Source organism: Temnothorax americanus, unplaced genomic scaffold (assembly GCF_048541705.1).
Source record: "Temnothorax americanus isolate GAGA-0224 unplaced genomic scaffold, ASM4854170v1 Scaffold7, whole genome shotgun sequence".
Classification (NCBI taxonomy): Eukaryota; Metazoa; Arthropoda; class Insecta; order Hymenoptera; family Formicidae; genus Temnothorax; species Temnothorax americanus.
In genome coordinates this window covers 1,828,586-1,847,057 of record NW_027509792.1, presented here as the reverse complement: position 1 = coordinate 1,847,057, position 18,472 = coordinate 1,828,586, and the positions used below count along the sequence as shown (strand labels likewise).

Sequence of the window (18,472 nt, the reverse complement as noted above, 5' to 3'; positions counted from 1 at the left end):
TCGTTAACTCGTGCGTCGTAAAGGGCCGATATTAGATGAAGATCGAATTGCGCGAGCCACCGTCGAATCAGTCGTTCGCTACGCACGATCGATTTATGCGAATATCCATGCATTATACCTATATATATATATACACACCAGTTCCGCTGCATTATTTTGCTTTGTCTTATATCACATTTGCTTACCGGACACACCGAACGGAACGTAAACGTCACAACTGTATAATAAATTTTTGTCTCGAGATTTCTTTTTTTCATCAGTGCATTGTACACAACGTCGTATCTTAAAAAAAAAAAGAACATTATACTGGCGATTTATGTTTTACAAAACGTGGAAATATCGACAGTAAAAGTATAATAATTGAGAAGAATGCTAAAAACTTATACGTCCGAAAAGTAAAGTTTGTTCTGTCTCTGTCATGTGCTCAAAGCATTGCGATTTGGAGTTTGCCGCAGGGTTAGTTTGTGCGAATTCGGTGATGAGAGTCGAAATAGGTATCAGTGAAAATATAGGTGTCTAGACGACGGGCGCGAAATGACGTGAGGACTTTACTCGAGACCCAGGATCTCTCCTTATATACGCCTCGTTAGACACATTGTTCTATAAAATGTATCTACATACGTACATATGTATGTATGTAATATTTTGAAGTAACGTTAGCTCAGCTCATCGTTATAACACATTTTAATAGTCCATTCGCGGCTGCACCCATCAGACGTGTACAAAGAATTTGTTTTCCACTCAACGAGAGAGTGCACGAATACTCGAATCTGAGCATGGTCGGAGTAATTATAGCAACGTTACGATTTAATAGTATTATATATACTCTATTTCTTCAAATAAAATTTATATACTCTAAATCTTCAAATAAAATTTCTTTAAATCGACATATCAACAACGCTACGACAGCCATATTTTTAAAATTGAATTTATACTAAGTTGCTCACGTAGTTAAAAAAATCCAGTTATGTTAGATTACTGCTTAAAGTAACCAAGAACTATCGAGGTATCGGCAGTAGCGATTTTAAATTATTTTATCGCATTTCATAATCGCTTAAGATGGAGAAATCGACTTTCAGGCAGGACACTCAACGATGATGCGTACGTATATATTACTCAAATGTGTGTGAGACTCTCGGGACAACGTGGCCGCCTAATCGTCTGCGATTTCTCGACAATGCGGTATAACCATGCACCAGCACAGGTGCATGCCAGTGGCACGCGTGACACGCATCTCATTGCGGATAGGTCATGGCGTTCGTAAGAGCGCGCGGGATAACGTTTACACATAGCGAGGCCGCATATCGGCAGGTGTACCCGCGTACGTGTACGATGCAGCGAACATGTAGACATTGCAGGCTCGAGAAACGATGGCAGACGCGGTAATGGTCCACGCGGCTCGGAATTCTCTCAAGTTCTACATGCGACGCGTTATGGCACGGTCCTGTACACCAAGCAGCATCGGCACCATCGGTTAGAGCACGGCGGTTAGACTAGTCAGCCGTTAGCGATGATGCACGTGCACACGATGCATCTTGCGTAACACACCGCGATATGCCAAGAGATCGCATATCTGGATACGACGCGACACGTTTTCACGGCGAAATCCCGGTCATCGCGATTTATCGAAACGGATGCTTCGATCGGCGCCCACTGAAATGTATCGCATTGATCGACAGTGGCGAATAATTTTATGACACGCAATCTCGTAACGTTCGCTCTGTCGTATAGATACTCTAAAATCTTTATTACTATATTATTATTTTAAGTTGTCAAACTAAAAAAATTACTAATTACAAATTATTACAAATTACAAATTTAAAAAATAGTTAAATATCGAGTTGCGCTATATTTTCCGACACGATATTTTCACATGTTATAATTTCTCTTACATAATTATCTAGTTTTAACTCGCTTCTTTAAATTGTGACGAATTAATTGTTCATTACGGAGTACTTCGTACAAATGAATGACTAAAGTTTATCAAAGTACGATAACGCGAAATCTCGCCGCGGAAGTATGAATTTAATCAAGAGATTAGATTCAGTTTTCCCAAGCTTTGGCATGCCTCGGCATGCCTCGGCGCGAATGAGTTATGGCATTCTGCGGTGCTATCGATGCTGTTAGCGCGGTTAACCTGTTGGTTGTTAGCGATGATACACGCCACATTCAATATATGCCTCCGCTTGGTACCGCAGCCAGGCCCGTCTGTGCGATACGATATACGATTGGATCTACGAAGAACGAGTTCGTGCAAAGAAAAATTATCAGCGTACGGCGTATTTTTCGCATATCAAAACGACTTTATCACTGGCATACACACACACACACACACACACATAACCCACAAGTAATGGAATGTCCGATCGAACGTTTAATGAAATATCTCGAATATGATTCAAGTACAGTAATAGCACTGACACGGTACAAATCGCTATGAAAGACATTCTTGAGAAAGATACAAAAAAAAGATAATCCATTCACCGTGATTTATAGCATTAAATATTCAGGATTGATTCATTAATTAAATTTCTTGCTATGGAAACTTCTTCTATCAAGATAACAAAAACATTTAGAACATATGCCGAATATTTTTAAATCAATAAAGATAATTCATTTATGGTATTAAATATTCAAGATTAAATCATCAATTAAATTTCTTGCTATGGAAACCTTTCCTGAGATAACAAAAATATTTAGAACATATACTGAATATTTAAACCGATAACTCTGATAATTTACATATTTGACTTTATTTTTCACAAACTCTCTCTAAATATACTTCAGTAATAAATAGAAAGGTAGAGAAAGAGAGAGTTGCGATCGAATTATAACGAGAAAGCGTGATAATTCGATAATTTGTCTAACAGATTAATGTGTATCCTTGTGCACGTACAGACACTCAAATATTTAACCGCATTTTGTTAGATTATTATTTTCTCCAAAGCACTTACATAAATTTTAACATTAGATGACTTGCCTCTCGCGTTAGATCGAAAAGAAAGAATTGCGATCAGCGAATGAAGCAAAATTGTCGATTGATTTCAGTATGCTCTTTCTTTCATATAATATAAAGAGACACTTTTCAATTTTCTTTCTAAACAATATTAATTTCTTTTCTTTAATACAAAGCTTAATACAAAAATGACAAAGTTGACAAACAGTGTTTTGTATCAGTATAATATAATCAACATATAACGTTAATAATGTTCGCTGATGTAAAAAATATTTTATGCATCGACAATTAATTCTAGCTCGCCACATTCCGGTCCAGTGGGGGGCCATTAAACGTTATTCGGTTTCCGTTTTCACATAACATAATTTTCTAGTTTCCTTATAATAAATTCAGTTTAAACTCAAAATATTTTCTTGACCTGATATTTTTATAAATTATCTTATTCAGACTCTGTATTTCCAATTCCTAATACATTACAAGATTAAAAACATTAATTAGAATGAAAATGACAATGTGACAAAGCCGAGCGGTCTCAAGAACCGAAGCGTGGCGAATTAAGGATTCGAAAATAAGTGTGTGGCTAGCTAGGATTAATAAATTTATTGAGCAAGCCTAAGGCCCAAGATACCAGTGACTCCAGCTCTGCGACAGTCAGCATTATCACTGATGCATTGTTTTCAGAGCTCGCTACCAGGTGGCAGCATCGCCTTGATAGAAAACTGCTGCAACCAGAACCAGAAGGTAGTTAGGTAGTGGGAGAAACGGTGTGGCGGCCTGTGGCGCAGATGCGCGTCAACGATCGAACGTGTAACATCTCGTGAACGCTCGGTGCCTCTCGCAGCTTCGTGCTAGGAAGCCCTGCGACACGACTGTCGGTGTATCGAAACGTTTGACCGAAACCTCGTTCTTCGGAGACTCGTCGAGCAACCGTCCACTCGGATGTGACTCATGTCAGTTCCCGACCGGGTAAGTGTATTGATCGAGTCGTGCTGCGCCGACTCTCGGCCATTTTATCACGAGCGCTGTTGGCGGACGTAGTACACGCTAAAATTCGATGAACGAGTTCGGGAAATGAACGGCGATTGCATGCGCTATATCAACATCGAACCGAACGACGCGGGAAGTTTTTGAAGAAATATCGAACTCCTAATTGCATTCAGATAGTGATTCTGTTATATACACGTGGTACAAATAAAGTCTTGGGTCTTGGACTGAAGCATGTCGTCCCTGAGTCCCTGAGAAACACGAGTTCGAGAACGATCATTTCTAACCTAATTAAAAAAATTTTTTTATCGCGGTATTCAATATTGTGAATGTTACTTGTAAAATAAAAGATATTTAATGATATTCAAATTGATACTTTTTAATTAATTTTAAGTTGATTTTAAATTGATACTTTAATTAATTTTAAATTAATTTTAAATTGATAATAAAAAAAGTGCGTTAAGAAAATGTTCCTAAAACGCGCGCGTTTTATACTTTTTCATTACAGGGAAGCGATCGATAGCATAAGCCGTTAGGTTGCTATTTACTACAGTTGACACACGGCCTCCTATAATTCTCATATCTCTCGACGCGATGCCTCTCACGGCGGACGCGGCGGCGACTCAGATACAAGAGCTCTTGAAGAATATTTACAAGCTCGTACACGAGATTGAGAGTCAGCGAGTCCGCTCGGAGCACAATCTAAACAATATAATGAAGACCCACGAAAAGGTCACACCGGACGACAAAGTCTCCCCTTACTACCAGCAAAAGTTGAAGAATCTGTACAACGCCGCGGTGACCGACACCCAGCAGGAAGAGGAGATCCTGCGCAAGGCTCTCGACAAGATCAACGAGATCCGCACGTTACGAAATGACCTACGTATACAGGCACGTCAAGCCGGCAACAAGGAGACCATCAGGCGCGGCGCACTGATGAAGATGCTGCTGAGCACCGCGCAGACCCTGCCCCTCTACGTGGGAAAGACACCGGGCCACAAACCACCACCATTGTGCGGCGCGATACCCGCCGAGCCCACGTACATCGCGAAGACGGGAGACATGGTAGCCGCCCTGGTGAAGGGCAACGAGGAGGGGGAGAACTGGATACTCGCGGAGGTCCTGCACTTTAATCCCACGACAAACAAATACGAGGTGGACGATATCGACGAGGAGCAGAAGGAACGTCACACGTTGTCGCGGAGACGAGTTGTGCCGTTGCCGTTGATGAGGGCCAATCCCGAGACCGATCCGCACGCCCTGTTCTCGAAAGGATCTACAGTAATGGCGCTGTACCCGCAGACTACTTGCTTTTACAAAGCGGTCGTGCAACGTCTACCGACGACCGCCACGGAAGAGTACCTGGTTCTGTTCGAGGACGCCGCCTACACGACGGGCTATTCACCACCACTGAATGTAGCGCAACGATACGTGATTTCCATCAAAGAGAGCAAAAAAAATAAGAGTCAATGTTAGTAAGCAATATCCTCTTTTCCAAATTATTTCTTATCATTAACTGAATAAAGTTTTTTAAATTTAGTTTTCTAATTGATAGAAAACTTTGAGGTGACCATCTATTTTTTTCTAATCAATAGAAAAAAAGCGCACGCAACTGGCAGGCAACGCGCAACAACGATGGCTAAGCCTCTTTTTGCATATTTTAATACATATTTTAATATGCATGTATGTTTGTAACGCCGACTAATCCCATACCTTCCATTACAGACTCCGGGAAGAGAAAGTATAAAAAGAAATGTTTCTAGAAAAGGTACACTTGGTTCATCTACGTTATCTTTTGTATTTGACATGTGTGTGATATTGTAATAAGGTAAATAAATAATAAATTTTTATAACTTGTTTCGACATTTCTCAATGCTTCCAGCCGGTTTAGTTATAAAATAAATTAGATTTATTTTCACGAATTGCAATATATTCTATATTAATCACGATAATTTAAATAAACGCGATAATACATAAAGATAGTAAAAAAAATACAGTAGAAAACTATTTTGATCGCAAATAACGAAACATTTTTCATGATATTAGCGATGATATAATTATTCGCGAAGTATCTATTAAAATCGTGCGGTTTATCTCATAATTAATTCCGAGTGTTGCAACTGGGAGAAGTAAGCACGTACTGATGGTTAAAGTTCTATTTCCGCGGTACCGCCCGTCGTCGGGGGCGTAATTGACGTAGGTTATGGAACGATAATAGCGGTATCCCTCGCGGGGTATCCTCATGTATACATGGGTAGACGGTAGACCTGAGTCCGCACTCCGCTGACCTTCCGCGGAATCGGTCCTTCGTGATTCTCTGTCCGTGTAATTTTTTATACGGAATAAATCTTTCCCTTCGCATCCGTCACGAAGTGGAATAGAGGTAGAGAGAGCGAGGGAGAGGAAGCGGAATAGGGAGAAGATAAAGAGAGCAGAGAACGGGCGAATAAGCCCGAAGCCACGAGTGCGAGAGTGGATTGAAAAGGCTATATAGAGAGGACGAAAGAGGGAGTACCGCGCAATAATTGATTCCATAATCGGCGGCTGCCGCCAGACATCAAAGTAACTCGGTATACCGAGCCGAACCCCCAGCAGACCGACTCAGCTAGCCAATCCTCATTCATTATTTAACTTAACTACCCCTATATGGAATCGCAAAAAAGTACTTTGATTCGGCGCGCGCGTTGCGGACACGGTGTTTTCATCATTTTCCTCGAAATTAATCCTGAAAATTTTTCATTGATTTCTGACTGCCGTTCGGATGGAGCTTGCTCGTGTATCAGGAGGGATTTTTAATTGAAACGCGAGGCTGGATCTGTCGCGCGAATGAAATATTGTGCGTGATAATTAAGGAACAGAGAAAATACGCGTGTTTTTGAATAGCTTTTGAAGCGCGTTTATTACAAAAGAAATGGTTGAATCATACATGGAAACGTTTTTTTGCGTAAAATATTAAAATCTGTGTATCTTCTCTCTTAATTTGGAATGACGTGTAAAGTCTACTTTAAACGATATTTAATTTCTGTCGGAATGCAGAATAGAATTCTATTTCTAACTTTTTGTGTGCTAAAATGTAAAAATATATTAAAATGCATGGTGTATAAAATTATAAATAGAATTCATAAAATTTTCTATAAAATCTGACGCAAATGGATCATCTAAAGTGAGGTTTAAGATGGAGTTATTATATTCGGCATTTATCAAACCAACTTTCTATTATCTTCAGCATGACTCTCGTAATAATAGAAATTATCTAGCCTGCGTGTAATGGCTTTTATATGCCTTCCCGCGAAAGTTGTAACGACCGATTGTATCTAGTCTAGGGTAGTTTCCCTAACCACATCAGAGTTCACCTTCGAGCCCCAGGGTCGGTCGGGTCACATGAATTGAGCAAAACGCACGACCTCGAACTTTTTATGTACTCGCGCTAAGCCACAATCGAAATCGCGTTTGCATGCACGCGCTCTATATCTAGCATTTCCGGTGGCCATTAGTCGCACTCGATATTCCGATATCTTTCCATTTCCAGATAGTAAAGCGCCGGCGTGTCGGCAGAAGCCATTCTCAGTTCTGGAATTAATTCAACCGGCGATTAGCTTCCGCGTCGGGGGTGAGTTCTGGCCGAAACGGCTTTCGTGCGTTCGATCGTAAATGCCCGAGTATGTGTGTGTGTTTCACGTGCGTTCGTGTACCGTTGACTGACTACGTCCGAACCGCGGGCGGGCGTGTGGCGTATTCGTACGGCGAGCCTAATACAAGTGGACTTGTAGCATGCGAGCAACCGGAAGCCAAGGCGAACTTGCGCCCGAACACGCAAACCGTACTTTCCACCCTTGATGGTCCTCGCGAGAGCGAGCACTCCCCCCCGTCGCCTCGTCCGACCTCCTACGACTCGTTCCTACCCGTTTCGAAGTTCCCTTCGTTCATTCGTTCCACGTCTCAGTTATCTGAGTAATACTTCTCCTCCGGCTTCACCTCGCGTTGCCCTGCCCCCTTCACTCCCCGTCTATCTCACTCTCGTTCTCTCCCTCTATCTCGCTTTCTCCCTGTATCCCACTGCTGACCCCCTTCCTCTATCGTTCTTCTCTTTTTCTCCTTTCCGTACAAGCCGATCAGGGCAGGTTCACTTAACCCTCCGGTAATGGCGCGCTGTATTTTTCTTCGGCGCTCGTAATTACACCCGTGCTCTCGCGAGCATATTTTATTTCGTTCCAGATCGATCGGTTCCGACGGTGGTATCTGTCATTGCCCTTCCTCGTCCCGTCGTCTCCTCGCGCTCTCTTTCTCTTTCTCTTTCTCTTTCCCCTTTTTCTCTCCATCCCGCCAAAGACTTCACCAAGCGTCACCCTCCGGCAACCATTAGTCTTTCTTTCGATAAATTGGCGGACCAGAGTGATTGCGAGATGTCACCTCGACACCCTCGCACCTGTCTGTAACATACATTTGTTAGTAATTCGAATACGGCGCGAGTCTCTCTTGTCCACGCTTGATTAGAGCCATCGTCGATAATGATTTGGTAAGATCGCACATGTTGCTTCTCACGGTTGTCGACAGTTATGTTGAATGCGGGCTCCTAGGTGTTTCTGTGCACGCGTATTCGACTCTAGACTCATTCAGAATATTCTATCGATCGGACTAACATCATCCGTCACATCTTTCACAGCGGATCATAATTTATGCTCTTGACTATGAAAAAGAGGTATGAAAAGATAAACTATGGCTAACCATTGAGACTTCGCTAGCTTCATTTAAGTAGTATTCCGGAGTTCATTGAATTATTGATACCCCAAGAGTAAATTGAAAATCGATAAGCGATCCAGTGTAATTTAACTTCGCAGCCGTTTCCGGACGAGAGAGAGAAAGAAAGAGAGAGAGAGAGGGGGGGTGCAAGAGAGGATACGAAACTTGGAGATTATAAAGCTCCTCGTGTGTTGGACGGGCTCTGGATTTTCATTTTTTAATTAATACGCCGTGCACAATGGTATCCAGGAGAAACGATCGATAAGGTCGGCTAACGAGCTGCCAGCCTCTAATCCAACTTTACCTCGAAAACTGTCGGAACTCTTATACAACGTGGTAATGAGTTCTGGCCGTTGAACGAAAGAAAAGTCACGATGTTAATAGCTTTTGCCTTTGAGTCTCTGGGCAGAAGAAAAATTCGTGCCGTACAGAGTGGACGACGAGACGGTGGAATCCGGACAGCATATAAGCGCGCACGTTGCTCGTCAGCCACCTCCTCCACGAACACGTCCCGTTGCGGATTATGTTTAGCCTCGTTTAGCTGCGCGACCAGGTCGAGAAGATAAAGCTCTCTGAAACGGTCGCGAGTACCGATTCGATCCGCAACCTATTGGATTTCTCGGAGTGCAATTTCTTCCCCGAGACCGCAATGCAATGTTCCGCGCGGCGCGTTCTCTCATCGATATCGCGAGAGACACTTTAGACGAAACGATAGCGAGTCGCGGCGTACCGTGTAGTTGGTGTAGTTGGAGTGTGCCACGTACTTTTAAAGTACCGCATCAAGTCCCTCCCCGGGCGCCTTGCACGAGTCGAACGCGACTATATCGCGAGGGAAATCACGTCGTCGCGAAAGTCGCACGCGGAATACAGTTCTTGATATAATTGTGAATGATTTTAGAACTTGGAAACGCGCTGCGTATTACGTTTCAGTTTGCTGTAATAACCCGAAATAACGCGTTCGTATCGCGATAGCGGGGTTCTTCATGCGTTAGAAATTGCAATGAGAGCTGAAAATGACGAAAGTTCAATTTAAAGAACGCAGTTGTTAACAGTTTAATAATGTGAACATATTTTGCAATAGTTGTGTCTCGCTACCGAAAACTTCTTTCTACTTCCTCACCGTTAAAAATATGCCTGACTTTGTCGCAGATAGAATACCGTAATAGTAGCTCCGTGCGTAATGACGCGTGCTGCAATTACCAATTCAAGTACTAGTGCGCGGGATACAGACACGACTACCATCAAGCGACGTAATGCCTCGCCATAAGAGGCTTGCAACATTATCCAGCTGTCAATGCCAGAAATGGGGCTTTCTTACGGAGTCGACAGCGTTCGCGGCGGCAGCAATTTGTTACGTTTTTCGTCAACTAAACGCATTAGGAAGCAAGAGGGGAAAGACGGACGCATTAGCCGAAACGGATTCTTGCTTACATATTTCAACGAGGCATTTGTCTCTCGCTATACGCGAGTTCCAACGTTTTGATGGCCCGAACGACATTCTCGTTTGTGAACGCGTGCAGCTATATAGATACAAGAGAGTCGAATAATTCATAGACGGGCGGCTCCTCGTTAATTGATTGCGTTTGCCAATGAAGGCGGGACGGTTTAAAACTTCCTCCATAATTTAGAGCCATAATCGATTATCGCGGTCATTACGGTGCGACACAGCGCGATCGCCGTTGAAATCAGCGTTTACAGACGATTTTACGGCGCTTCACTGATTCGTGAAGGAATTTTAATCTCGCGGAAGTTGCTAATTACAATTGGTGTAGGCAAAGAGCGTTTTAACAACCGGGAGATATTTCATTTCCAATTTATTACGAAGTCACGAATTATATCTGCCATATAATTTAGAGGAAGTAGCGTTTCTAATTGCAGCGAGTAATATAATATATTATCTGAGTTTCTGTATTTTATGTTTCAAATAAAATGTTACGGAACAATTCTGGTCAATTTTAGAGAAATAAATGAATTATGTCCATAGAGCATTTTAAAAGACAAATCTGTTAATACTTGTCTTTAATGCGTGAAATAATTTCTTTGTCTCAAAAAGCTTGACGACTTCTAACGAGCAAACAAAGTTGCAATTTTTTACGACAAAGGTCGTGTCGACGAAATGATTAAAAACTTATGCGCGTCAATGCACCGACCATATGCGTATTCTCCCGGGTCGTAAGGTCGGTAGGAGACCTATAGTTGTTTGAGAAGTTATTCCTAGACCGTGTCTCAGGGACTCAGTGGGTCACTAGATATGTCTGGGTAAGCGATGATTAATTTTCAGTTCCCGTCAGGAATATTAGTTTTTAATGTACGATCATTGTTGTGGGAATATAATAATTAGCTCAGAGCCCTACAACCCGTTTGGCTATACGCGCTTGAGTTCCCAATTGTGTCATCCGCAGTATATCCTGATTCTGTTTAGCCACATGAAAACTACTCGTATATTGCTACGTGGATAGTCCAGCTACTCCAGATATTATGTGTGTATATATTTATATATCGCGGAAATTTCAGTCATGGATAGTCAACTGGTCAATGTTTTACCGTTACGAAGAAGCGTTGCTCTACAAGTAAGTATGTATTTTTACATGTACGTGTAGAACTTAAAATGTCCGAATGTCCACAATTGCACATAGAAGGACACACAATAGCTAACCTCGCCTTAAACGCCGAGAATTCATGAAGAGGGAACGGGTGAGAGGGAGGAATTTGGTGTGAACTTTCAACCTAGAAGTTACTTCATGATTCGCATGTGCCCTATCAAGCTCAGCGAGCAATTCAGAGAGTCCTCTCAGCTACCAGTAAAGGCTAGTATTCGTGATTACATAAAATATGCGAATAATAATCTTATTATTATGCCATTGATATTTCTAAATAATAATTTCGCTATAAGTTTAACAATAAAAATGTAGAAATATAAAAAATATAGAAATATGGAAGATCTTGAATGCAATTACGTATTTTCGTATAAATGTCATACAAAATTGAAAGTATTCATTAATTCTAGATACTATCTAGTGAATATATTGTCAAAAGTTCATACAAATACGATTCAGTAAAAGTAGATTAATCGTAAAAAGACTGTAATAAAAATTGAAATCGCTGAGAAAGACAAGTTTCCCTCGAAAATAATAATAGAAACACTTTATCGTTAAACAAAATTTAATAGAGAATTAATTATTACTTTCCATAAAAAAGTAAAACACGTTCTACTGTTGTCACTCGTAATAAATCACTTTTAATTTGATTTTACCTCTTTTCCTTTTCTTTTTATAAAATATTTATTGCCATAATTAGATAATAGGATAGTATTTTACCTTTTATCTCTCGAGATAATTTAATTCATTAGTATTTCGTTGGTATTTATTAGATTTTTCACACACGAAATGTGTAGATATAAAAGACCGCTTTGTATTCTAAATAATTCAGTGACGTTCGCTCATTATATTTTCTGAATATGTCAATCAATCCTTTATCAATTATATCTAAAAATCGAGTTTAGAAATCGATGAACCGCGTGGGTCGTACCGGTCCGTCGCGGATTGTTGGTTAACGACGACGGAGATCGCGGACGCAATCGACGCGTAATACGTTCTCGCGGGGATCGTTCGAAGGCAACCGCGGACTAACCGGTGAACCCGACCTAATTGAATTTCGCATACGAACGCCACGACGATTCGTCATTCCGGCGTCCAAATTGGACGCTAGTCTCGCGCCACTCTCTTTCGGGCTGCTGCTCGCTTCGCGTTAGCTACCGCGTCTTTTATCTTCGTCCCGTCGGCTGTCAGGACACCAGCGTCCATCACATCGACGCAGTAGCAGTTATTTTGAAATTTCATCAAAGTGACATACTCACGCGTACTGCCCCTGCGCCTCGCGGCTGAACGGGTATAGGCTAATTGCACTTACCTGAAACAAGCAAAAACGAGATATGGTTAACGAGATATCGTTAGCGTTTGTCAGAACGAGGCCGCGATATCGATATTACACTTTGAAAAGGGAAAAGAAGAAACCACGCGCGCAAAAAATTACACCTATCAGACAGAAGAGGTTCCTCGCGAAATATGCGATACGCTTGGAGGTATACTGCCGCGGAAATTACAATGTCCGCGGGGTGAATTCTATTTTTAGGGGAAACGTCCCTACCACAGAAAAGCATAAACGCCGTGTATAAATTACTAGCGAATTTTCGCGTTCCTCCCTCGAAGAAATGCTAGAAGGCAACGCTATTGATTTTATGCTAAATTACTCGTAGTATAATAATATACAAACACCTGGGCATTCTGCATAAACTGTAATCGAGCTAAGGGCAAGAAACGTAGTGGAGAAAGCCCGTTGTTTCTCTTCGTATCGGCTATAAGGAAATAAGGGAAGGACAGACAGAGGCTTCCTACCACCACCAGAGGCAGCTGCTTAGGTTCTCACATAGATTAACCCAAGTAATACTCCTTCGTCTAAGGAGACAGACCTTCGGGCTGCCAGGAAGTCGCTCGCAAACTCGATGGCAAATTGTCGAGTCTCCGCGTGCCTTCTCTCATTGTCTCTCTTTCTCTCTATCTCTCCGTTATCGCGACATCCTACTTGTCTCCTCGTCTCGCAACATTTGTCCTCGCGCAGCTCTCTTACCCTCCCGCGCTCTCCTGTCCGCAACGAGTCGTCTTTATCCATCGGGAGCTCGCAAATCACAAGCTGGCGGGCCGCACCGACCAAATTATCCGGGAAATTCCGAGCGCAGAGCCGTACACCGACGTGGCGCGCGGTTATACGGTACCTGTGACTTGCTCTGCGTTCGAGATAATGCTCGCCGATACACACGCCCAATGCCTGATCGCCTTAGGATTCAATACTCTCTACTCGCGAACGAAGGAAACCGCAATTAGGTCGGCGAAGAGGCAAGCTGTCGCTGTATATAGTATCTTATATCCGAAATGCAATATGCTTTAATCGATAATTGAACATTTTTGACCTATGCATATTTTTTTATTTACGAGCGAATTTCTCCTTGATTTCTTTAAATACCTTCAAGATAGCATTCTAATCATAATATTTATTATACGAGCAATCTGGAATAATTTGCGCTAGTTACAAGATGGAATATACTGCTGATTTAATTAGAATAATTTTATAGAGATTAGCATATTGTGTTCGAGTAGCATGAAAGTGGTGCTTTATATGACGCTGATTATCTTATAAAAAAAAACAATTAACATTTTTTATCGCACAAAAGAATCATGCTTTTTTAAATATTGTCATGCTAGTTATACAAAAATAATGAAATATATTATATAACTGGGAGAGATTTTACCATAATACGGCATAAGTCAATACCTTTTCATCTTTTATCCCATGGAAAGTCTTAAACGGCCGAGACTGATGAAAAAGCTATGTTATTCAAGAAAGTTCTTGTACTTTCATTGGACTTACAAATTAAACTAACCTATCAAAGTTTTAAATTAAGGATTTGTGTATTATTTTCTATTTCCATCATTATTGCTCATTAATATTTGTATTTTTTCCAGTTTGCGCCGCCTCTTCAGTCAACCTTCTTGAAGCTTTGAAATTTTAGCTCGTTTTCTCTGATCTACCTTTTAATAAATGATTGCGAACCTCTTTGCTCAAGCAACAAACTTTGCCCAGTGTGGGTAGGGGCAGGCTTGTAACTTCGTAACTTTTGCGACAGGTATCGAGCAAACTTCCTACATACATTAATATATATACTGTTTATCCCTAATCTTTAACTACTTTCCAGTTTCAAGTCCCGAGAGAAGTGCAAGCCGAGATATTCTTAGCCTGGTTTGTTCTTTTTAATCAATGTCGGCCGTTGAGTGGATTTCGTATCGCTCGAAAGTATTTTCTTAACTATCGAATAAAAGTAATGCGCAAAAAATAAACTGTATCTAGAAAAGAAAAACACGATAAATAGCTCAGAGATAGGGGATGCGATTTAACTTCTGATATTTGTTAATTTGTTCGGACCACTTCTCTTAATGAAAGAACACACAAGGAACTGTTATTTCATTTTTATCTTCAGCGCATCTTTCTCAAAAATGCGATTATATGACATAATGTGAGAGTATCAGAAGTATTACTGACACCATAAATAAATTTTGATCCTTTGTTGTTCCTCTGCGTTACGCAAAGATGCTGAACAGACATTATTCCAGATAGTTTTTAATATTCTGCTCTTGAGCAATATACGGATAAAGCTAGCGGCGCAAAATTTGTTTTCAACAAGGAAGAATTCCCCAAGCTATCTTCGCGCAAAAACGCTTTTACGGTTATTTTTAATCCATCCGGTGCGCGTATAGAAAATTCATGAAAGCAAGAACGCGATCCCGCGCTATTTCTTGCTCAAGGAAGCACGCGGAGTACGATGGTTTGGGCGGCCTACGTTTTCGCGTTTACACGGTAGGATTATTGTTTACACGAAGGAAGTCGAGCACCTTTCCACGAGTTGGAAGTTGATATGAGTGAACAAGAAGACATGTTACGTCAATAAGTATGGTGGATAGAAATGGTCCGCGAATTTCAAGCGCTAATGATTCCTTTTATGTCGAGTGTTTCTCATCAAAACTATAATTAAACTCTCGCCCGTTCGTAATTTTAAAGAACTGTAATCGTGATTTATACACTACAATTGTACAATTCTGCATTTTTATGAAACACTATGAGCAGAGAGAAGAAAATAAAAAAAATGTTTTTATTAAATATTGAATGATGCTATTTTGTTTCTATGTTATATATCTTATTAGTCCTTCAACGATTCTATCCATAACTATACTTTCGTTAATTAACCATTTAATTTTAGTATACATAATTTCAATCTCCGCAAAAGCATGACGTATTTTAATCAAACGTGCAAGAAATATATAAATTATTTTGTAATTTATTCGCTCGAGACACACCACGCCCGAATTATAATCGTTGAGTCGAAAGTAATAACGTCCAATAACACTGCGGTGAATACGATAATTCGTAATTCGATGCTGAATGGAACGGATAATACGAGCGAGCGAGGACGGCAATTAAAAGCGATGACTCTCCTGCAAACCGTTATTTTAAAGTTCACGTTAGCTGAATGCTCAGTCCGGTTTATAAATGTTGGTAATTTGGAGATTCCCGGCGAGTTCTTTTTTTCCTCAAGAAAAAGAAGGTATATACCTGGGTGCACATCCACATTGAGCCGAGTCGAGTCATGGAACCCGCTGAAGGGGCAATGAGTTAATTCGTCGAGCTGTACGCGGTGGGATGGCCGTTCTTTCGCGCCGTCTGGACCCAAGAAACATCAGGACTTACACACACCGAGGTTATTTATATTAATTAAAGAAACCCGAAATTATAGTTGCGTTTGGGTGATCGTTAGGATGTCTATCGACGCCCATTCGAGGCTGAAATGTAGGTATCCGAAAGGCACTTGCCCCCACAATAAGACAAGTATTCAGCGTGGAGATCCTCGAGCTCGGCCACACTCTGTCATTTAAACGATGACGATTACGTTATTTCCTACTGCATTCATAACAAATATAAGTCTTACTGTGTCAAAATAATTCGGTCGTCTTTCTTTCAATAAGTATATATCGGATAAAATTATAATTATACTTAATAATATAATGATCTTAATCATTGATAGATCACACAAGACTCGTTTGCGAAAAACGGGAAAAGAAACAGATGTGCCTTCAAACGCGCGATTAGAGTGAAAACCGATTAACAAAATAAAATAAATAAAAACAATCGTAAAGCGCACTTGGAGATTACTTTTATGTATTATCCCCGACTTTACTCAAATAGATTGCTTTCGCGTGCATATGCATGTGCCGTATGCATGAAACGGATAAACGAAATATTTTCTCCGTGTATCTGTTGCAAGTGGCAGATGGTATCACGATAATATTTTACGCGAGCCGAGATCCGAAATATGGCATGCCAGGTGTTGCTGCGATGTATGTAAATCCAAAGTCACTATGCAAAATATCAATATACATTTGCATTCTACATTTTATATAGACCCATATTCCCACTTAATAGTTTTTATTTGAACTTGCAACGAACACGGGAATATAAGCGTATATATGTTCCTACATCTGTAATATTTTCTTCTACGGTTTCAAATCTTCTACGTTTCGCTGCATATTAAGTCTCTTTTCATTCAGAATACGATTCATGTCGATAATCAGTAAATAATGCATGCCAAGTATCTATCGGCGGTATTATCGACAATTGATGGCTCATGTTGCCATATTGTTAGTAACTAAAGCTACGTGTCTTTACACAGCTATTTTTTATGTTCCGAACGTTAAGTGCATTACCGTATTATTTACTCTAGAGATACGTTATTCTATTATTTATATACTTTCATAACATACATGCTTTTTTATTTCCCAGTTTACCAAAATTATAATTGAATATTATAATCATATTCATAAACATGTATAATTATTGTAACTATTATTTTATAATTTTAAACTTTATGTTAATTTCAAGTTAATTTTTTCTACTTTTCTAATAGAACAATGACTTCTGATTGTACATCTTTCGCATTGTTTTACGAGGTACAATTTAGCACTGCCTTATGAGATTTTGTAATATACGTCTGTCACTTACAGTTCGCCCCGTAATCTCAGCCGAGAATGCGAAACCGTCGAAGACAAGCTCAACTTGCACAAGATTGAGGCGATCGATAAAGTTTCGTGCATTTCGTTGCCGCAATTTCAGACAACAAGGCACTTGCACGTTGACGCTGATGAGCCGTATACGACTTCCACTCACGGCCGCCTGCTTCGCATCGTAGGGGAAGCCAGACTTACACATGTACATTCGGTCGATACATATGGATACGTACTATGTACACGATATACATGCATGTCGGAATACAGAAATCCGTAATACTCCGCGAAGGATACGCAGTCTTCTACGTGATCCAGGAAGCGAAACGACGGATTATTTCCCTTAGGGCGTCGAAATCGAGAGCACTCTCGTACCGAATGACAGGCAGGTGTGCGTGAGGGAAGGATCGAGAACCGTTCGACAGGATGACCGAAATAAGGGAATTCGATTTGTAGCGCACTCCCCTTGCCAACGTAAAATTTCCAAATATAGACGTCTCTCCGTTGTCGTAAAACCCTCCGCCGAAAGCTCGTACCTATTTAGTTCGGCAGGGGATGTGGAAAAGCTAACTTTTATTTCTTAGCGAAAGCGAATAAGAGTATAGAAAGAAAAAAAACACGACAAGCAAGCGCAACATAACAAGCAACGTACATTACACAAAACGAAGACAGAAACGAATTTAACTCTCGGTTGTCACACCTCTTTTTTGAACATTTTTCAAAGGATTTTTTTGAACATTATGCCACTCAAAAGTTAAATTTTTTATAATAAGAATATATTCTACAATGTTTAAACTTAATTCTAGAATTTTTTGCGGTTCACTTAAACTCTGTCAGTTTTTGAACAGCATGCAGCTATTTGAAAATTGATTGGGGTTATTTTGACCCCGTGTGACAACCGAGGGTTAAGATAGAGAGTATCTCCACAATCTGCACGGACATAGAATAAATAGACATTTTTAGATTCACCGAGCCTCGTCGTTTAAGCTTCGCGAGGGTGAAAGGGTGCTTTTGGTATATTATACCAAGAAGTCATCTCGGATATCCGTGTTGTGGATATTGGAGGAAAACAAGAGCAAGAAAAGCGGAGGTAAGAGAAACCTCGTGCGGAAGACGCGAAGGGCTATGAGATCAAGTAAGATAGTAAACGAAGAAAGGTGGCGGATAGAAAGTGGATGGTGGATCA

At 40.7% G+C, this 18,472-nt stretch overlaps 1 protein-coding gene and 1 long non-coding RNA gene across 3 annotated transcripts in view; both read left to right on the top strand.

Moving 5' to 3' along the window:
• Positions 1 to 3,776, top strand: part of LOC143906257 (uncharacterized) — a 185,240-nt gene extending 181,464 nt beyond the window's left edge. Inside the window, exon 3 of the long non-coding RNA XR_013259469.1 lies at positions 3,638 to 3,776. This is a non-coding gene — a long non-coding RNA (uncharacterized LOC143906257). The remainder of the gene's footprint in view (positions 1 to 3,637) is intronic.
• Sgf29 (SAGA-associated factor 29) lies at positions 3,738 to 5,793 on the top strand. 2 transcript variants are annotated; one of them, XM_077422201.1, is made up of 3 exons: positions 3,738 to 3,922; positions 4,449 to 5,411; positions 5,666 to 5,793. In XM_077422201.1, exons 2-3 carry the CDS (start codon positions 4,535 to 4,537, stop codon positions 5,701 to 5,703), a joined length of 915 nt encoding a protein of 304 aa, XP_077278327.1. In that variant the 5' UTR covers positions 3,738 to 3,922; positions 4,449 to 4,534; the 3' UTR covers positions 5,704 to 5,793. The 2 variants fall into 2 exon arrangements, with proteins under 2 accessions (XP_077278327.1, XP_077278328.1); XM_077422202.1 differs by having other exon boundaries at positions 3,739 to 3,922; positions 5,496 to 5,793.
• Positions 5,794 to 18,472: the final 12,679 nt, after the last annotated feature.

Bases quoted from the DNA above. Each gene is read 5' to 3' on its own strand.
- Sgf29 (XM_077422201.1), top strand. From the start codon at position 4,535: ATGCCTCTCACGGCGGACGCGGCGGCGACTCAGATACAAGAGCTCTTG. The intron at 5,412-5,665 runs GTTAGTAAGCAA...CTTCCATTACAG, and splicing joins CAAAAAAAATAAGAGTCAAT to ACTCCGGGAAGAGAAAGTAT.